The sequence below is a fragment of the Fulmarus glacialis genome, unplaced genomic scaffold, assembly GCF_000690835.1.
Source record: "Fulmarus glacialis isolate BGI_N327 unplaced genomic scaffold, ASM69083v1 scaffold413, whole genome shotgun sequence".
Classification (NCBI taxonomy): domain Eukaryota; kingdom Metazoa; phylum Chordata; class Aves; order Procellariiformes; family Procellariidae; genus Fulmarus; species Fulmarus glacialis.
Window position 1 is genome coordinate 63,026 of NW_009203364.1, and position 21,211 is coordinate 84,236.

The 21,211-nt window shown below is 47.0% G+C and overlaps 1 protein-coding gene across 1 annotated transcript in view; it reads left to right on the top strand.

The window, feature by feature from the left end:
* COL20A1 (collagen, type XX, alpha 1) overlaps window positions 1–20,483 on the top strand; it is a gene marked incomplete at its 3' end in the record, with an annotated part of 23,811 nt that extends 3,328 nt beyond the window's left edge. Inside the window, exons 3-21 of the mRNA XM_009574593.1 lie at window positions 1,239–1,382; window positions 1,627–1,785; window positions 2,665–2,865; window positions 4,132–4,287; window positions 5,020–5,139; window positions 5,316–5,480; window positions 7,029–7,193; window positions 8,510–8,682; window positions 9,339–9,468; window positions 9,991–10,136; window positions 11,066–11,189; window positions 11,661–11,800; window positions 12,016–12,145; window positions 12,655–12,797; window positions 13,925–14,057; window positions 17,707–17,849; window positions 18,510–18,639; window positions 18,941–18,997; window positions 20,443–20,483. Of these exons, the coding sequence (XP_009572888.1) occupies window positions 1,239–1,382; window positions 1,627–1,785; window positions 2,665–2,865; window positions 4,132–4,287; window positions 5,020–5,139; window positions 5,316–5,480; window positions 7,029–7,193; window positions 8,510–8,682; window positions 9,339–9,468; window positions 9,991–10,136; window positions 11,066–11,189; window positions 11,661–11,800; window positions 12,016–12,145; window positions 12,655–12,797; window positions 13,925–14,057; window positions 17,707–17,849; window positions 18,510–18,639; window positions 18,941–18,997; window positions 20,443–20,483 (2,600 nt within the window). The remainder of the gene's footprint in view (window positions 1–1,238; window positions 1,383–1,626; window positions 1,786–2,664; window positions 2,866–4,131; window positions 4,288–5,019; window positions 5,140–5,315; window positions 5,481–7,028; window positions 7,194–8,509; window positions 8,683–9,338; window positions 9,469–9,990; window positions 10,137–11,065; window positions 11,190–11,660; window positions 11,801–12,015; window positions 12,146–12,654; window positions 12,798–13,924; window positions 14,058–17,706; window positions 17,850–18,509; window positions 18,640–18,940; window positions 18,998–20,442) is intronic.
* Window positions 20,484–21,211: the final 728 nt, after the last annotated feature.

The window sequence follows — 21,211 nt, forward strand, 5'->3', positions numbered from 1 at the left end:
ATCATCCACCCGCTTTTAGCTCAGCCCCCACCTGTTTCCCAAGTTGGAGCAGGAGGTTTTTCATTCCTTCCCTGTCCTGCTCCTCCCTGGGCCTCAGCTTGGTGGAGAGCAATGAGCATCCCGGGAATGCAGGGAATCCCCGTTGGCACTCCTGGCACATGCCTGAGGCTTTCCCTCTGGATAGGCTTGGGAACTCCGTCTCCAGCCACCCGCTTTTAGCTCAGCCCCCACCTGTTTCCCAAGTTGGAGCAGGAGGTTTTTCATTCCTTCCCTGTCCTGCTCCTCCCTGGGCCTCAGCTTGGTGGAGAGCAATGAGCATCCCGGGAATGCAGGGAATCCCCGTTGGCACTCCTGGCACATGCCTGAGGCTTTCCCTCTGGATAGGCTTGGGAACTCCGTCTCCAGCCCCAGGCATGAGCACAGGGATGGTGGGGTCAGAAACACATCCACCTCCATAATTTGAAGCTTGTAGACCCTTCTTAATCAGAGGATTTCAGGGAGCTACTTTGCCTCCCTCCCTTTGTTTTGCATAGCACAGAGACCGTGGTGCAGCACTGGCTGCTGCTTTGCAGAGCTGCCTTGCTCCGTCTGCTCAATGCCGTGCCAGCACAGAAATGCCCCGGTTCCTGGCTGGTTGAGGCATCACAGCCCCAGGACAGGTCCTACAGCCACAGGACATGGCTGGACGGGTCTGGAGGCAGTGCTGGCCCCAGAAATGAGCTGTCTCCCCGCAGAGAGCAGCTGCCCTTGGGAGAGATGGGGCTTGCAGAGGCAGCACAGCGAGAGTGGCTGGGATAAGTAGGATGAGTCCCAAGTGCCAGTGATGACCTCCAAAACCACCGAGCCACTTCCTCACTTTGTCACGTATGACCTCAAGCACATCAATTGTTTGGATGTTTTCATAAGTGGTATTTACTAGTAATTGCCCAGTCTTTACCCTCTGAAGACCGGCTTTTCACTCAGCAACTCCTTGAGAAGTTGGTGAGAGTTGCACTAATGCTGGACGGGATCTGGTTTTCCATTTTGGGCATGTATCAGGAATTTTTTAAAAAATCTAAACATTCTCAACTCTGGATTGGGAAAAAGAGTAAAAATCAGAGATCCACAAAATTAAAAAAGAAATAGGAGTTGACTGAGGTCCCTAGGCAGACATTCCCTGCATTTCAACGGTGCTTTTGCTACTGTCAGCTTAAATTTAAGCTCTAACTGTCTCTGAACTTGATTTCATCCCACCTCAGGGGACTCGGAGCAAGAAGTCATGCTGAAAACCAAGACTCCCAAAGCCACGGTGGGGGGGCTGAGCCCTTCCAAGGAATACACGCTGCAGGTCTACGTGCTCAACGGCTCCCAGGAAGCCCTGTTTGCCAAGAGGAAATTTGTGAGTAAGTAGAGAGCACGACATTTTACCATTCAGAGAGCTCCTAAGGCTCTTGGAGATGTGGTTCCGAAGATCTCATCCTCCAGACTATGCCCTGTAGACTGTGCTGCAGTCACAGAGCCTGTTATTACTCTTTTGGTTGGAGGGTTAGAAAGGGGGATGGTGAAGACCCAGGAGATGAAGGATGGACTGTGACTCACAGACCTGTCTAGACTGACTCTCTCTCCCTGTTTTTGGTCTTCCTACAGTACATGAGCTAAAAAATGCATCCCAGACTAGAAGTAACCGAAGAAACTCAGGAGCTGCATCAGGAAAGAATCTCACCTCTTCGGGGAGCTCAGCAGCTGAGCACAGCAAGGTGGCAGAGGCCACCCCACCACCCCTGAACACCGTCTTGACACAGCCAGGTGGGTGCACAGCTCTCCCTAAAACCACTCCCACCCTCCCCCTGCAACCCCTGCTTCATCAGGGACATTCATTCAGTGAGACATGCTAGCCCAGTCTCATCTCTTGCGTGCATCTCTGAACTACAAGAACACAGTAAGCAACCTAAAAATATTTGCCCCTCATGCCAGCCAAACTGTCCAGCCTGACAAAGCACATCCATGTTCCTGGGGCTGACAGGTATACAAATTAAGCAGATACAGTCAAATCCTTCAACTGAGAACAGATCCTTTGAGAACAAGCTGCTCCCAAAGCAGTGGGGCTAATGATGCCTGATTTCCTAGGCTGCAGATGGTCTACAAGAAGGTATGAGCTCTCCCCTATGGCTGAGGACTGCATATAAATGCATAGATTCTCATGTGTCTAACAACAAGGTTTGCATGGGTTCAGAAAAGCATTTATACATGTTGATGGAAGAAAGATCCATCAGGGCCATTATACAAAAAGCCTGGCACTAACACAGGATGCTTCTGAGACACAGATCGCTGAGGTCTGGAGAGTAGACTGGGTATCAGGTGCCATGGTATGTTTTCCCTTGTTTATATTTTACAAACATTCATTATTTTTCATCGTCAAAGATAATGGAAAGAACAAACTTTTGATATGATCCATTACTGACATTATTATTAACTCATGACCCTGCTTGCAGCCCTCTCAGAGAGTCACGAATGAAGATGGTCTCCTCTATCTACCTATTTGCAAAAGGTTGTAGGACTTTTATCCTCTCTGAGCTCCCTAGACCTCTGTCAAATGTGGCTGAAATCAGTTGACGACTGCAGCAGGTTGCCATCCATAGCTGGGGACAATGGTTTTTTTTTTTTTTTTTTCTCTTTGGAGCACAGCAAAGGACAGAGCTGAAAAGAAAAGGCAGAAGGGGACTCAGCCAAAGAGCTCAGGAGAAACCACAAGAAACCAGCCCGGTGCAGAGGCCAGCGTGACAGAAGCAACACCAGCAACCACAAGATCATCCCAGCGCGCTCCTGCAAGCTCGCAGCGGGAGTCTCTAGGAAAAGAAAAACCCACAAAGGATTCATTGAGGCGAGGTGAGAGGGGTTTCAAACATGTCTTGCTCCTTCTTCCTCACTGTTTTCCCTAAAGCTTGTTGAAATCAAGCCTTCCATTCCACTCTCTGTCACCAAGATATTCAAGAGTACAAATGCTGCTGATAGTGCTTTTAATCGCTAGGTCATGCTTTGGGGAACTGTCAGGAATCACTGGAGAAGTTTGGAGTTCTGCGGAACATCACAGATTTTAAGATAAACTGGAGCTAGGCCAAAAATTCCTTCCAGACAGGTTAATTTATTGATTTGCCACTATTTTCTCTATTCATGTTGCCAATATTCATGTTGCCAATTCCCCGTGCTGCTGGCAGATCCATGTAAGAGTTTGTATTCTTCAATAGACTCCCTAGCCATGGACCTTCCCAAGCCTTCAGAAGGGGAGGAGCGCATCAGTGATGTTCATTACCCAACCTGCTCCACCTCCTGGACTTGTTCTTCATGTTTCACAGATAACTGATAGATGATGATCCTTCAGATTCGTCAGCTGAGACTATGGCAGGGCAGATGGCTCACAGCACTGTTGAAGTGGTGGCAATGGGATTGGCCAGAGCATCCTTATTTGGTCCCTTGAGACCAGTAGGAATCCATGGCTGTGAAAAGAGATAGGAGAGTAACCTCTTTGGAGCCCACTGAATCTTGATGGGATCATCTATTTCCCTCCACCAAAGATGGAAAATCCCCCATCCAAAAAATATTCAAGGAAGATGCATTTGATCAGCAACATGCCCTATCTTATCCTCTGTTAAGCTGCAGGCCTGGGGTGGGGAGAAAGGCAGGGCTTGAGTATCTGTGATGCCAGCAGGTTTTTACGGAGAGATTGGATTTAATATAAAGCCACAAAATAATTATAGCCCACAGGGGATCTTGTGATGGAATGGAATTAAGCAATCACCTGCAATTCTTGGAGACTTAGGCTAGATAAAAGGGAAGCGCTGGGCTGGGGCTGGGATGTAATGGAGCTGACAGCTTGCAGAGAGCAGTGCTTGGGTTAGGCACGCGCTTCCTGACAGCTTTAACCCATTCTTTGCAGAAACGCAGCTGTGCACCATTCAATTTCTTGGGACTGAGGTGGGTTACCCTTAGCCACGTGGTTTTCCCAAGATGCTGGGATGCGTCAGGCTGGCAGATGGTCCAATCCACCATCCAGACAAGGCCTTACACTGCAGATTTACTTTTTATCTTAAACCTGAAGCAGTTTTTCCTCCTTTACAATCGCTTCTCTCAATATCAGACCTTATCCCCCTCCAGGTTCCCAGTTTCAGTGTGACACATCTGGAATGACTGATATTGTCCTGCTTGTGGATGGATCCTGGAGCATTGGACGCAGCAATTTCAAGCTCATTAAGGAGTTTCTGAGCAATTTGATTTCCCCGTTCAGTATTGCCCATGACAAGATAAGAGTAGGTAGGACACTCTTCTGTTTCTTGACCTGGGGAAGTCTGTGTTCGAAGGGGCCTTGGTCTCTGTTCCTGTGGTTATGTGCTCTTCTGAGGAGATTTTATTCCTTTAGGGTGGGGTCCGGCTTGCTGTTCTTGACGGCTTTTCCCATCTGGTAGCAAGCTCTGGCCTCTAGTGGCTGTAAGAAATAGCTGCACAGTGACCAGAAGCCACGTCTTCTGGGCAGCACCACGTTGGGCATTGACGCTGAGACACGTTTGGGACTTGCTGTCTACCTCTGACGAGGTGCTCAGCCCCCACAGCACTGCACAGACAGATGCGGTGGCAATGCTGCACTGGAGCTGCTTAGAGTTCCGCTAAGAACGGTGCTGCTTCCAGATCTGAGTGATACTAACACTGGCCAGGCTGTACGTGAAACAGGACAGTGTAAATCCTTCCCACTTCTTGCAGCTGACTAGTTTGACCCCGATTAACATTGAGACCTTATCAAATACTTCAGAGCATCACCACAGGGGTAAGTACCGCCGTACCCAGCCGGGTCTGAGGCATCACCTTGCTGCCTGCATGACAAGGACCATGCAGAGAAGTGGAGCTAGAAACCAAATCTGCTCACCCCCACTCCCTTTCATTATTTTGTGTCATCCTCCCACGGCAAGCCTGACACCGCCTCCCCAAAGTGGGTCTCCTCTTGCAGCTTACCTTGGCTTGCGTGATGCCGATAGCTCTTGCCTTCCCCAGGGCTGTCCCAGTACAGCAGCGATCCCCGCACAGAGTGGGATCTGAGCGCTTACTCTACGAGGGACCAGGTGCTGGAGGCCGTGAGGAATCTGCGGTACAAGGGTGGCAACACCTTTACAGGTAACTCCATCTCGCAGGTCTCTGCTAAATGACCTGTGAGGCTGCAGTGGGGGAAGCTGTTCCCATGGGATAACGTCCTCCATGGGGACCAAGGCCACTGGGGGCAGAGAAAAGAGTAAAGGCAGGGGGGTTGTCTGCAAGGCTGTAGCACACCATCCATCTCTCTTTCTCCCCAGGTCTGGCACTGACCCACGTCCTGGAGCAGAATCTGAAACCAGATGCTGGTGCCCGGCTGGAGGCTGAGAAGTTGGTAATACTCCTGACTGATGGAAAATCCCAGGATGATGCCAACCTGGCTGCTCAGACCTTGAAAAACCTGGGTATAGAGATATTTGCCATTGGTAAGGTCACAACCATCGATAAGCCGTAGGACAAAGCCAGCCTAATTTTGATCTTCCTCAAATTGAAGGTTATGTTCCCTCAACTTTGATAGAAGCATCCTGAAGCTGTAAAACTAAGGTAGTGGGTAAGACCTCATTACATTGTGGCTAAGATGAAAATTAACTCATTTATTCAGCACAGGTAGTGTCTTCAAATGGTATGTTTAGAAAAAACATTCATTCACACGAGAGATTTCACACCTCCCATCTAAAGACCTTTGTAAGCCTCAGAGACCTGTGCCATGAGAACAATATTCTCAGCTGTGGAACTAGGCAAGAGAACATTGTATTGGGGAGGGCAGGAGACCTTCTTTATAATTACTGCCTCTCACAACTTTCCATTTCTCTGAATAATAACATTATCTGCTTTCACTCTCCAGCAGCAATAATAAGACACAAAATGGCCTTGAGCAGTTCTGTCCTTGATGACTACATGAGTCTGCTAGAGACTAATACATGAGCAATAAAATTACATAGAAAACTCTCCTAAAATTGCAGTCCCCAAAACTTAAAGTGCTAATGTATGTCGGGAACACACAAGCAAGGGTTTATTGCATAGGGTTATGTAGCGAAGTGGCTGGCACTGTGATTCCCTTCATGGACTGTGTGGAGCTGCTGATCGTTAGCTGTATGTTGTGCAACACAACAGACTAACATCTGTAAACCTGAAATCACTTGGAGATCTGTTCCTGGCTCAGGTCCTGTTCCCCTCTGGTTAGAGGAAGATCATGTTTTTTGATCCTGTTGTTTAGACATCAGAACCTGAGTATTAATCTCAATAGCGCCTTGGTTCTCACTGCAAGAGCAAGGGGGAGGCTAGCAAAGATGTTAAAGTAATGGTCTTGGACTTGAGAAACCAGGCGGGATCCCCATCTGGCAATGGTACTGCTTGGCCAATGCTAGGGCAACCTTGAGCCTAGCACTGGGAAGGAAAATGTGGAGCTTGATCTGCAGAGGGTTGATGAAGATGGGGAGCAGAAGGATAGGGATGGAGGATGTTCTGTGATGGTGAAGTTCTGCTAAATAAACAGTTTGCTTTTTGCTCATCCCTGACTCTCTTGAAATGCAATGTGATGTTCTGGTGAACAACAGACTCTCTCTGGGGAGTGCTGGCACCTCATAAATATAAAATTGTTGTTTATTCATTAACTCCTTCCCCCATTTGTGTCAACTGCCTCTTAGGGTGAAAAATATCTGCCTTCCTGGTAGCAAAGCCTGCAAGTGATGAGGAGGCAGGAAAACAGGAGAAGGATTCACTCGACTGTCTCCAGGCCACAAAAGACCTTCTACGCCCACAGAGTTGAAAACCCTTCACAGGCTGGACTAAGGCTGTTGCTGTAGGAAAGCCCAAGGCCATTCTGAGACACTACCACCCCACTGGAATGACTGAGAGGCTCTGCTTGGAGAGCAGGATGATGGTGGACCCTGAACAAACAACGCAGAAGCAGGAGGCAAAAGCTGCTCCTCTCTGGGGAGTTTTCTTAGTCTCGTTCTCTGCTCTGGTTGCAGGGGTGAAGAACGCGGATGAGGCAGAGCTGAAGCAGGTGGCCTCAGAGCCGCTGGAGCTCACGGTGTACAACGTGCTGGATTTCCCACTGCTGAGCTCTCTGGTTGGCAGGCTCACCCAAGTCCTGTGCACCAGGATCAAAGAGAAGAGCAACAAGGAAAACGCAGGTGAAGTGAAACCTCCTCAGTGAGGGCTGAGCTTCCTTCTGCTCGCCATCCACCTTCCTTGCAATCAGGATTGACCCTTTCTCATACCTTTGTCTCCATGAGCTCCACCACCCTGTCAGCACCACCCAACTCTTCTCCTCCAGTGCTGATCTCCTTGCTCAGCCCTCTTGCTGCCTGACAATTGTCCTTGCCACCTCAATGGCTTGCTTAGTTTCTCCTGTGATCGTTGTCTTCTACAAGACCCTCTGGATGCAGTTCTTCCACTCTCACTCCACTGCAGGCTCCCTGCTGCCTCTAACAAGTCACAGAGAGATGTTACCTGTAGAGGTTTCCATTCTGATGCTCTTGGTTTAGATATCTGCTTTTGGCCTGTGAGCCAATACAGGCAACAGCCATTTTTACCAGGGGTTTAGATAACTCTTGGTGGATATAGTCACCTAATGACAGTAACTACCATTGTAGGGAAGAGGGGGCTTCTTTTCCCTCTTCCATTATCATATGGTGTGACAAATGCGTTGTAACCATCTCCTTTTCTGAGTTTCTCCCAACCAAGGAAAGGCAGAAAAAAAAAAGGGGTAATTAGAGAAAGTGTACAGAGGAAATGTTGGAGGTAAGAAGAGGAGATAATAAAACATCTAAACACTTTTTTTTCCCCCTACACTTTACTTTAAATGATGGATCTCCAAGGCATTTTCAAGTTAAAACCAAACAGCTTATTTCTTTCCATCGCTGGAGAGCAGCTTGTGTGATGAACAAGAGAGTGAAGAATCACTCCAGATGTTACCTTAGATCCTCAGGAGAAATACGAAGTATCGTTCCATCTCTCTGTAAGAGTGGCCTAAGGAGAATGGGAAAGTCTAACTTTCAAGCATATTTTTATTTTAATTCTCTGGAGATTCATATAAATAAATTGATTCATCCTTATTAATTTGTGCTTGTTTGATATAATTAGACATTTTTCAAAGGTGCAGATTAGGCTAAAGAAAGATGGACTGCTCAAAAAAGAAACCAAAATAACTTTTGTTTGTTCTGTTTGACAAATTTTCATGATTGAGGAAATCTGGGTCATCTTTTGGTTACAGCCAAAAATTCAGGCTTCTGTTGAAAAAATATTCCTAGGACCCAGCAAAATACACGGCCTGTTCTCTATGGAGTATTTATGCTCTCTGTATGCCCAGTTTTTAAATATTTATTTCAGAGCAGTTTGGAACAGTTTCTATAGGGAAAGAAAAAAGTCACTCATATTTACGAGCTAGAAAGTACATTTGGCATGAGAAGTCTGAATATAAGAAAGTAACTGTGGTTTTAATTCCTAGGCAGCACTGTGAAAGATATCCCTGTGAACACGGGTCCTCAGCTGAGCCCAACGGACCTTAAAATATCAGCTGTGACCTCTAAGAGCATGCACTTGACCTGGAGTCCTCCTCCGAGACCACCCAAGAAATATCGGATTGTGTATTATCCATCTAAGGGTGGTATCCCCAAAGAGGTGAGAGACCTTTCTCTGAACATCTGAGACTGCAGTATCTTCCAGATGGTGGCTGGGAATTTAAGCAGACTTGAGTAGACAAGGAAACGAAGGTAGAAGTGCAGTTCCTGTGGGACATCAGCTAAAGGCAGAGATGAAATTAAATGCACACCGAGTGTAGATGTGATCAGCTGATACGATGACAAGACAGAAGAGGATGTCAGATAAATATCATCTTGCTAGAAATACTGCAAGCCATGCTGATGCTGATTTTTCTCTTATGCAATGTTATCCCCTCCCAAAAGCATCTGTTTTGACTCAAAGAAGACACGCAGGTACACAGAGCCATGCTCCTCTGGGATGGATATGGCTTAGAAAAGCAAATCCAAACTGTTGATGGATTTCCATTGATTTCAGTGAGAGCGTGATTAGAGTCTTGTGCTTGGTGTTTGCACAGATCCTAGCCTTAGAGGACAGGAATGATTATTGCCTCTTACCTCTATATTTTGGGGAGATGCCAGCTGGCACAAAATTCAGAGGGCAACTGGACTTCACGTTTCTGGCCACAGATCTGCCACAAAGAAGCCACGCTTGCTAGGGAAGGCCAGTTCAGCCATTCCTTTGCTAAAGAGTGGCTAGAATCTCCCATTCTTGACAGCCCTCCTTTGTGCTTTCAGGTGGTTTTGGATGGAGCAGTCTCCTCTTTGCAGCTCTCCAATTTGACCTCGCACACGGAGTATCTGGTGTCGGTGTTTCCTATTTACGACACAGTTGTTGGGGATGGGCTGAGAGGCGTCACCTCCACATGTAGGTCGTGAGTAGAGAGAATTATGCTGATGCATGGTTATGATAGGTGAACAAAGCTCTTTCTTTGGGACCATCTCAGACTGGAGCCTAGCACTGTATTTGTCCCCCTCCCTCAAGTTCAGTCTGTCTACAGCTGTCTCCATGCACGGAGATGTTCAGAACTTGACCAGACAAGATCCTGAGCAACCTGCTCTAATTTGCCCTGCTTTGAGCCGCACTTTGTACCAGACTTCAAGGGTCCCTTTCCATCTACATCATTCTGCAAAGGAGACCACTGTGGTGAGCTCCCCCTGACATGGCAGTTACACACCATGCTAGAAATATCTTGCAACCACGTTTTTATCCCTGGGCTCCAAACAAATTAAACCTATTCTTTGTAAAGTGGTAGCTCCACTGTGTTAGATGTGGGGTAGATGTCCACCAGCTCGCAGTAGCTGTTGCAAAGCCAGGTCTCCTCTGGAGTTTGAGCCTTTGCAGACCTCAAACACTGAAGATATCTTTCTGCCTTGTTTTTCCCTTCAGTGCCTTTGTCTTCCCCTCGTTCCCTGCGCGTCTCTGAGCTGAGCCACAACAGTATCAGGCTGAGCTGGAAGGCAGCCCAGGGAGCCACGCAGTACCTGGTGCTCTGCTCCGCAGCTCCCGACGGAGCAGAGGACTATACGACAGAGGTAGAGTTAATAAGAATAGCGACAATTTTTTTTTTTTCCTCTGTCTGGGCTGAGTTTGGTTCCAGCTGTAACCTTTGTGAATTGCTATCATGTGTTTAAAAAAAAAGAAGTGTCGGATTATTGCCAGCAACATCTTTTATGGAAGGGGTTTTTTTATGGTGTATCTCAAAACGATTTATACCCATGAGGGTTTCACGTGGGAAGGACATTGAGGTGCTGGAGCGTGTCCAGAGAAGGGTAACGAAGCTGGTGAAGGGCCTGGAGCACAAGTCTGATGAGGAGCGGCTGAGGGAACTGGGGTTGTTTAGCCTGGAGAAGAGGAGGCTGAGGGGAGACCTCATCACACTCTACAACTACCTGAAAGGAGGTTGTAGCGAGGTGGGGGTTGGTCTCTTCTGCCAAGTAACAAGTGATAGGACAAGAGGAAATGGCCTCAAGTTGCGCCAAGGGAGGTTTAGACTGGACATTAGGAAACATTTCTTTACTGAAAGAGTGGTCAGGCCTTGGAACAGGCTGCCCAGGGAAGTGGTGGAGTCACCATCCCTGGAGGTATTTAAAAGATGTGTAGATGAGGCTCTTAGAGACATGGTTTAGTGGGCATGGTGGTGTTGGGTTGACGGTTGGACTCGATGATCTTAGAGGTCTTTTCCAACCTTAATGATTCTATGATTCTATGACTTTCACCTCTGCAGACCAGGGCAGGAGAAGGTGATGTGTACCCCCAACGTGCTTGGTGTCCCTTGGGGAGAGAAGCAGAGCACTGACTACTGTAGAGCACCTACCCAAGTGGTGAAGTTCCAAAGCGGAGAAATCCCCTTAGTGTAACCAAAGGGACTTTGACCTATGTCTCTGTAAGGTCTTGCTCTGTTGAGGGCATTGGTGGGTACCCCAGAACTGAAGGGTACCCCAAAACATCTCTCTGTTGACAGGTGAAGGTGGCCCAGCCTGAGGTCCTGCTGGACGGGCTGTTGCCCAGCACGGAGTACTCTGTCGCGGTGTACGCGTTGTATGGGGAAGATGCGAGTGATCCAGCCACCATCCAGGAAACCACCTGTAAGTGCTGCTGCTGCTTACTGAGTTGTTATTAAACACTCAAGGCAGGAGAGACGTGTTAAATGAGGTGCTTCCCATATTGTGCTTGTGGCTTGTAAACACGCTGCTGTTTCCCTGCCTGATCTTAAGCAAATATTGGTCCCCAAGGGGATCTCGAATTATATGGCGAGCTGTGAAAAAGGAGTGATTTTCCCCTGGTAAAAAAGGACTCCTGAAAGAGCTGTTTCCTGAGGTCTTTGTTATCTGGGGAGAAAAAGGGGATTATTTAGCTGTTTCTTCACCTAGAGCCCAGGTAGCCTTTCATGACATCCCAGAGGCATGTATGGTAGCGACATAAAGAGAATATTTTCCCATGTGGTGAATGAGTCTCTTAGCTCAAGGTAGGGTCATGTAAGAGCAGGAGGCAACTGGTGGCATTGCCGTTGTGCTGCCTGTGAAACCTCGGAGTGCTGTCACTAACTGTTGTTGCAGTGGCCTTGAGTCCTCCCAGATATCTGAGCTTCTCTGAGCTCAGCCACGCATCCGTTCGAGTCAGCTGGGAGGCTGCGTCTTCGACCGTGAAATCTCACCTTGTCACCTATGTTTCTAGCAGAGGGAGCAACACTGGGGAGGTGAGTCCTCAAGGGGTTGGTAAAAGGAAAAGAAATTTGGGAGAACAGATACTGCCCTGTTCTCCTTCAGCTGCTCGGTTCAGGGAGGGCTTATTTGCTGGCAGTGTTTTAACTCTGAAACGGGCAGTTTGGATGCAGTTGCCACCCATGTGCTAACCCCTCTGCAGCTGTCCCCATGCTCCTCTCCTAATGCTCATACAACTTCTCCACTGCAGGTAGAGGTTCCTGGCACTGCAACATCCACTGTCCTGAGACCTTTGTCCTCCCTAACCCAATACTTCATCAGTGTCCGATCTACATATGATGAAGGGGACTCCTTTCCAATTACCGGCAACGTTACCACCTGTAAGTTGGTCCCAGTAACAGGTGACAAAATTGGCTTGTGTGTGTCTGAACCAGGATGCTTTGAAGATTGGTCCCAGCAGCTTATGGCCAAAACCCTTGCAGAAAACCCAGAAGACTGTTGTTCTTTGCGTGTGAACAAGTCCAACTGTGTTATGTTTAAAATAAGGTGGAAGGAATAAAGAAAGGAAGCAAATGAAGAAAAATCATGATGTACCACTAACCTCTGTGTCCTTGAGAGCCCTCCTAGCCTTCTTCCCTTTACAATACCAGTGTGGTATGCGTCCTCTCCACAAATGAGATAATCTTCCTTAATTAGGGTTTTAAAAATAATTTACCCCTTTCTGTCCTGATGGCTGTTGTCATATGGGTCTGAAGAAGTGAAACACAGGCTGGTCTCAGACATCTGCCTGGTTGATGTTTTGCTCCCCAACCATCTGCTCCCCACCTTGGCTCTGTCAAGGCGCTGTCAGTGCCGGCGCTTCAGCTGGTTTTCCTTCTGCATCCCTCAGTAAAGGTCCCCCCGCCACGTGCACTGAAGGTTACCGAGCTCTCCGGGAACAGCCTTCGACTGCAGTGGGAAGCTGTTGCTGCCTCTGATGTGGTTGTCTATCAGATAAAATGGAGCACAGTCGGTGGAGAGAAGCCTCAGGAGGTACAGACCCATGCACAGCTCTGGGGAGGCTGGGTTGGCTTTGTGCCTGCTTGATGGCTCTGAACTCACCTGCAAAAGTGGCATAGGGAGGTGCAAAACTATTCGGGTTAATGCGCTCAAGAAATTAAACAGTTCAGCAACCAGCCAAAGGCGCCTATGGAATAAAACAGGGTCTGTCCTGGGTCTGGCTGTGTTCAATGGAGCTGTCACCTTGAGTGCTGGAAGTGGGAGGCACAGCGGGACAGCAGGGTCGGAGACCTACAGGCTCTGGGAAGATTGCAGAAGTGTTCTGGAAAATCTCAAGGATGAAATTCAATAGGGACAAGCAGAAAGTATTAAGCTTAGGCAGGAATAATTAAGTACAGGTGTACAGGATGTAGAACAAATAGCTAAGAAGCAATTCAGTAGAAAAAGATCTGGGGTTGCAGAGAATCACCAGCCCACAATGTCAAGTTGTTGTGGAAAAGACAAAGATAATACTCAAGTATTTATAGCTAGAGGTATTACCTCTAAGACAGGTGAAGCAACTTTTGCTTTTCCTCAGTGCTAGTAAGCACTGACTGCTTTTTGGGACACTGCTCATCAAGAAGGATGAGATCCAACTGAGGAGCACACAGAGGAGAATGACCAGAGACAGAGCTGGTGCAGGAGGGGCAGGGATGGACCAGGTGACCTCTTCCATCTCAAGCCCCTATTTGCAGTATGAGTGCAAACAGCAGTTGAAGTCAGTTAAATACACAAGTCCCTCATACAGCGCTTCACATTTGGGCTAAAATAGGGGTGTACCGGGGCTTCTGTCCCCAGCACATCTAAAAGCTGGAAACTGAGCAAAGGGATTTCATGCTCAGGGCAGGTTGACTGCCTCGTGTCAGAGCACCGCATTGTGATACTGAAGTAGCTGCTAAATGTAACTGGGCAGCAATACATGGGCATCTACTCTGCATTAATCGGGGCTGGAATTTTGCCTTTGCTTAGATGCGTGCAACCCACACCAGTAGACTTTGTCCCCAGAGCCCAGTGCTAACTCATTTGTGTCTACAGGCAATCTGAGAGACAGACACTTGATGGCATGAACTAGCTTGGGGATGCCTGGGAACTCGACTGACTCATTTCTTCCCCTGCTGCAGCTCTCCGTCGCTGGAAATGTGGCAACTGCTGTCCTGCCAGGCTTGCAGAAGAACACTGACTATAAAATATCCATCTGGGCCTATTACAAAGACGGTGCTCGAAGTGACATGGTTTCTGTTCAGCACAGGACCAGTAAGTGATCAGTGCTTGCTATCCACAGTCTAGGGATAATAAACAGGGCATGGGATGCCTCAGAACCCATCACAGACCAGCAGCTCAGATCTGATCATCTCCAGCTCTGAAAACCCACACCTGAATGTCTGAAAGTGGCTAGAGATATTTAGGCTTCCATCTTAGTGTTCTGAATTTGTCCTGAGAAAAATAGGCTGGGCAAACACAAGGAGGCTGGTGCATCTTCTAGGCATCTGATACCCTTGCAACGTGTTTCGTGTCGAATACATTGCTTTCCCCTGCTGCTTCTGTAGAGTGTATTGATGCAAATGAATTGGCTTTCTGTAGGGTGTTCAGCTGAACGTGTCACTGTGCTGCCTGACGGATGTTTCCTGCTAGTAAAATATTGTCTGTTAAGGAGGGTCAGGATTTCTTCAGCTACGTCACTGCTGAGCTGTGCTTCGTCTGAGCGCACTTACAAATATGAGAGAGAATCCTGCAGGCAGACTCTGCTTGGAAGCGTTATCTAAATCTCGCTTTGTACAGGCGGGGTATGAGGTTAAAAAGTGGCACTCCCAGAGGTCCTCTTAATTAATATTGCTTGTATAATGGCTTTGTTGGCAGTGAATCGAATACAATTCGTTCAACTGCAGCAGTCCTCTCCTCCATCTTTCAGCTCTCAACCTCCTTTGCAGAATGGAATCATTTAGGCTGATGTTGAACTGATGAAGCTCAGAGTAAATGGCAATATGGGAATAAGAATGTCAGATTTTATTAATAATGAATAATAATAACATTTGTTTATATAAAGCTCCTTCAGGCAAGTACCTAGGAGCTGCATACTGACAAGAAAAAAAATAATGAAAGCACCCTACAGCCATATAATTATAAAGGGACAATTAGAGCTGTTTAGAGGCTTTGGAAAATGAACAGCTATGTTTTAAGCCATGAGTTACAAAATGTCAGAGGAGCTCCCTCAGCCCACCACAAATGGCATGCCATGGTGCCCTTCTGGGCATATTTGAACAAGCTGGTCCTTACTGGCGTTGGCGTCCTGGTGGGACGTGGAAGGGAATTTGACTTCTGCTTGTTCCTGAACAAGGAACAAGGATGCCTTAGGGCTGTCAGACTTTGCCTTGCTGCATGACGAAAGCACAGCGCTCAGAGAAATCAGGTGGGCAGCTGGGCAGCCAAAACGGAGTCTCAGTGCCCGGGTACTGCTGGTCAGTTTGCATGAAGAGTCGGGACAGTGCCACACACCTCTCAGGGCCAGTATTGACATGTACAATCAATGTCTTTGGTGATTCCTTCTTTTTAATGTTTAAAGAAAGAAGTGCCCACAGGGGAGAAGTGGCACGGGAGAAGGGATGGATGACGATTTCCAGGAGGCAGTGCTGATCTTGGGCAGTTCAGAGGAAACTTGTGGATGCCAGCAAATTGAATAAGGCTTGTGCAATGGATGTATGGGAAGACGTGGCATTAGGGAGGACTCTGGGAAATTCTGGGATACGGTTATACTTCAAAACTTTACTGTTTCAAGCAAAAGCTACCGTCTTATACTGTGCAATTATGAGTGGTTAGGATGTCTAGGGTCAATCTGCATGTCAGAGCTGGTGAATGGTAACTCACTCAGCTAGAGCATGGCAATCTCACACATGTGAGTGTGTCTCATCCTCTTCCATGTGAAGAACGAGAGAGCAGTTTGGATGGGAACTGCTGCTGAAGCTGGGCCGAGCCACCCTGCCTGACTTTGCACTGAAGTGGATTACAAAGTGTTTATGTGCCCCGTTCCTCTAGCTAAGCTATGCCAGAAGCATCTCCAGCCTGGGGCTGATAAACATCTTCAGGTTCTTTGTCCAGCTCCTCAATAAGCTCTTCCTACCAGAGCATACATTGCAAATAAAAAGCATTGAAATGTGGGGAAGAAGCTTGAACCCATGGCAGTGAGGGAAAAAGCATGACTTACATAATCATTGCAGATGAATATTTTGATGCAGCGGACTCCAGGGTTTTACTTTTATTTGAAAATGTGCCTGTGGTGCTGGTTAGATCCAAGAGCAAGCAGCCTGGGATTCCACCTATGGAGGAGCAGAGGTTCAAGAGGTATCGAAGGCACAGATGGTGTCCTCTGTGTCAGAGATGCTTCTTTCCTCCTGGGCAGCTTTGGGAAGTGACCTTTCCCCTGGCTGTCAGATCTATGCCATCAAATTCTGCCAGGCCTGGGGGCTTTCCAGAATAAACCCAACTCAGAAGACTTTCCCTAACTTTCCTTTTGTTCACTTAAACAGAGTCTCCACTTACCTCAGTCGAAGGAAATAGCCAATGCAGCCAGCAAAGATGCACAGCATTAATAATAGTGCTGTTGAAGTGACTTTACCTCCCACACTTGTTTTCTTCTCCGTTTTACCTTGCGGTGATGCACAGCAACAGCCTCCAGCCTGATTCAGCTGCCAGCAAATTTGGTTCAGCTTTAGTAAAAGTAAGCTCATTTTATACAGAAAAGGGAAGGAGGATCAATGAAGGTGCAAATGATCTTCATTCAACCTGTGCTCTAAGGTCACCCTAGACTTTGCTGGGTGGGCAGAAGAGCCTTACAGGTAAAACTGCAGAACAGAAATCTCATAGCCTGGGTGTGTGTCCTTGACTGTCTTTAGGGCTTACCCATAATTTTTAGTCTCTTCTGAATAAAATGCTTCTTTTTCGCTGTCCAAGACTTCTGTGTCTTCACACCAGCATGGGTTCAAGGCTAGACACATGCATTTATGCAGAGCAAGATGCTGGTTGGAAACAAGCTCCAGGAGCAGATGACCCCACGGTCTCGAGCCCCTTGTTTGAACAGCGGATGGATTTAGCCCCTTCTGCCTTTCTCTTACTAACTCTCAGCCCCTGCTCAGAGAAATCACTCCAGCAGCCTCTGTCACCAGGTCCAGTCTGCTACGCAACAGGACCCCAGGGAGAGAAATGCACTTTACAGAATTAAAAATTGCTTAGCTTTGGTCTCAAACCCTTTTCTGGCTGACCACGGCTCAGCCCATCACCTATTTGGGAAACATCCATACATCGCAGTGCAGGGCAGGCACTGTATGTGATCCCCTCTTCGAGGCTGTGGGTGCTGGTGTGAGAAGCGCTAGACAAAACTGTTGTGTGCTGGCTGCTCTGGGTTTTTTTAGAATAATTTTAAAACAGAAGGAAAAACCGGAAAATATTAGAAATTATGATGGATTAAGTGTGATTTGAAGTGTGACCCAAGTTTAACCAGCGATCAAGATGTTTGTCCAGTGTGTCTCCAGATCTTTGGTGAAATTCAGTAGCAGCTTGGGTCTTTATGAAGGGTATCCTTTGGTGCTTGTCTGTGATATACATAAAGGATCGCTTTTCCTTGTGCTTCAAGGACTCTTCCCTCCTTCCAAGATTTTTTTCCAGGGCCTAGGATTTTAGTTTTTGAACGCTTGAGTTGTACTGTGTTGTACTCAGACAATCCTCATCCCTCCAGGATCTCTTTTCTCTCTTGCCTGGTCCCCAAGGTGACTGCTTCTGCTCTGAGCTTTGGTTAACAGCACAGCAGAGCACTGAAGCGTTCAGAAATGGGCTTGGAAGCAAGTGCTGCTGGCCCTGTTTATAGACATTACTCCCTGCCTCTTATGCCATTCATCTTTAATCCCTGCTGCAGATTCCCGGAGCCCACTCACCAACCTCTTCATCGACTCTGAGACGCCCACCAGCCTCCAGGTCCACTGGACCCCCCCCGACGGCCGCATACAACACTACAAAATCACCTACAACCCTGTTTCTGATGCCGCTGCTCAGCAAACAGTAAGTCATCACCTCCTTTGTATGTGACAGACACCGGGCCAGAGGGACATGGGGACAATTTCATGCCCGGGGGAACTCTGCTCACTCCAGTAGGGTTTGCCATAAGGATAGCTGGCTCGCCCGAGTACAAAACCAGATCTCTTCCTCTGACTTGCTGGTGTGTTGCTTTGTGAAGAGGACCTCCAGGCTTCGTTGTGATTAAGATATTTGTGGCCACCAAAGCTGCTAATAATGCAGCTTTCTCCCCTCCCTGAACTGGGGTGGGGAATTTTCAGAGGCAGAGGGGTTGAGGATAAACCTACTGCCCCTCTGACTTAGGGAGGTTAAACATTAACCTTTTAAAACCCAGATTTTCTACTCAAACCCAGACTAGTTACCACATTATAAGGCAGTTCTGACCCATTTGCATGGGGAATATTGGGGTCTTTACATAGGGAAATACTCTTCCCTTGGACATGGCCAGTCTGATGGCGATGCATAGCCGGGCTTCCTCGGCTTGCTTTCACCATTGCCTGAAGTAAGCAGGGATGCTGCCCTGAGCCTGAGCCCCGCTGTCCCAGGACTCGCCACTAGAACCCCTCTATGTAACTCTGGGGTGTGAGTAAGAGCTATAACGGGAAGCCTGCCCAAATGTTGGGCTCTTATTCCACCCCAATGTAGATCATGGCTTCTGGCAAAAGCAGCAGCGTGACCCTGCAGTCGCTGCTGCCTGATCGAGCCTACAAGGTGATTGTTTCTGCCATTCACTACACGGGAGAGAGCGAGAGCACGTCCGCAACGGGCCGGACGGGTAAGTGTATCAGTCACACACGCATGTTCTTCCTAACCTTCCACCCATCAGTCCTGAGGCAATCTCTGTCGGGGCAGTGATGTCCTCGCTTGCCCTGGGCTGTGGCCAAGGCCAGGGTTTTGCTCAGAAAGGCAGACTACTAGCCTTGAAAAGGGAAAACTCTGCCTCAACTTCTGCACTCCTCCCGTGCATTATTTGCAATTCCAGGATGACCGGGAAGGGCTGGTGACCACCCGGGTCTTGAGCCAGGCATCGCCATCCTGAGTAACAGAGCTCACGTGTGCATTGCTTTCTGTTTCAGCTCCTGTGTTGTCTAAATTCCCTTCAATACGAGGATTCGTTCCATCTAAAACAGAGGGTAAATCACCTCCTATAAAGTCTTCCTTTCTTTTTTCTTCTTTTTTCTTCCTTTCACACGGTGTGGGCTCTACAGGGCAGACAGGAGTGGGTATGTGATTTCTTGACAGATGCTTCTGGGGACTGTCCAAGGACAGCCAGAAACCACATAACTTCTTAAGATCAGACTTACTTAGTAAAGAGACTGATCGTATTTTTAGAGGATTTCTGCACAACTTGACCAAAATGGAGCAAAGGGAATGATGACATGTTTTAAATTAAAGTTCCCTGTAAAGTCCCTTATTAAATTTAATGAGCATATGTTCTCATACGCTGATATAAAGCAAACTGTGAAATGGATTAGCGAGAAATGTTGAATTAACGGGGTTATAAAAAGTTGTTAAGAAGCAAATATTGGAATACAGATATTGTGGCAGTAATGCCTTTTCCTGTCTATTTGAAATGGTTTTAAACAAAACTTCAGTTTTAAAATGTATTGAGGAAAGCCACGAAGGAAGAACGAAGCAGATTAGATGAGAAAATTTTAGTTTGTACCCGACAAAGAACATATTAGACTAAGTTTTCACATGGCTTACTGAGGAAATCTGCAGGTGTTCAGACCACAGTGGAAAAGTCTGGTGAACTTTCAATAAGAAAACAATCCTCCCATAAGGTTGATGAGTCACCTTGTACAATTTAATACAGCTGTCTGGCTATGATAGCTGAAAAGGCAATAGGAGAAATACTAAATTCTGTATGTTTTATAAAGTAACTTTTTTTAAGAAGTGGAGATGATATATAATAATGCTGGGAAAACTGTTCGCTGTGCAGTAAAAGACTCAAATATTGATATGTAACCAAATTATTGAGAGAAATGGTCTGATGTTGCAGGCATGAATGTTTATTGTACAGTGCATAACTGTATTCGGCTGGGACTTGGGGAGAAAAACAAAAAACAAAGAGACCAGCAAGACACCTAGGATGGAAAGTCTAGGAAAAATCTTCAAAGCAGAAATGCATACTGCCAGTGTCAGGGATCCTTACCCTGACCCTGATATGCTTTGTCTAAGCTGAGCATTGCCAGATCAAAGAGCTGTGAGCAAACCAATGCCTTCAGCCTGGGAAAGAGGTGAGGATTGCCAGGGATGTCGGCAAGAGGGACCCTGGGGTCTGGGCAAGGGTCAGAAAGGGCTCCCCGATTCCCAAGCGAGAAAGTCAGATATAGCCTGCTTATATGACTTTGGGGGCATTTCTTTTTTTTTTTCATCGTGCTTCAATTCTGAGCAATGCTTCGCCTTTGGAAAGCTGGTTGGTTTCTGGAAGGGGAAGAGCAACGTATAGCTTGTAGACATAAATCAGACCATCCTGGATGCAGGACATTGCTCCACAACCAGGGGCGGGTCACGCACAAAGAGATAGTTTTGAGGCTCAAATTTCAGTAACTGATTTCTTAACTGATTTCCATAGATCCCTTCAATAGTTTAATGCCCAATCCTACAGGAATTATGGTATGTATGTATAAAACTATGCATCAGGTTGAATAATGGAAGTCATGGCAACTTGGAAGTCTTTGTGGTTTAACTCCTGGCTTCAGCAGTCCCATGACCATCAAAGTCATAAGTTTGGGTACCCTTTCTTTAATGTATATCTTGATCATGAAGAATGGCATTGAGTCCTATAGACTTAGGAATCCCAGGTGACTTGGGGAGGGTAAATCATCCCCCTTCACATTTTTTACACATTTTACAAAAGTTAGGTATGGAAAATTGGAAGCCCTGTTTTTCTGATGAGGTATGAAATGGCGTTGATGCAAGAATAGCAATAGCAAGGCTATAACGAAGCCTCAGTATAAGGATCTGCTAGATTCTATTATACTGATGACCTAGAAATTTATGAAATAACCCATCTTGTCAAGTATCCTTGATTTTTCAGGGACATTTCTCATTTTGCGTCAAGCATGCCCTTTGTCCCAGCTCCATCTAGCATCCATGGCCTGGGATTTACATGGCAGCAGATAATTGAAAGTAACATTCGTGCGCTGTTTTCTAAAACACCCCCTTATCCGAGCCTTTTAAATGGAGGGTGCTCATAACCATGGTGCCTCGTGTTCCAGCTTCATGTCCTAGTCTTTTCTCCTCTGGTTTTACTTTCTATCCTGTGGCATCTTAGAGGATTCATCAAGGGAATTTCTGAAAGGCAAACTGCAAAACTTTGCCAAAACTCTTTGTGTTTCCAT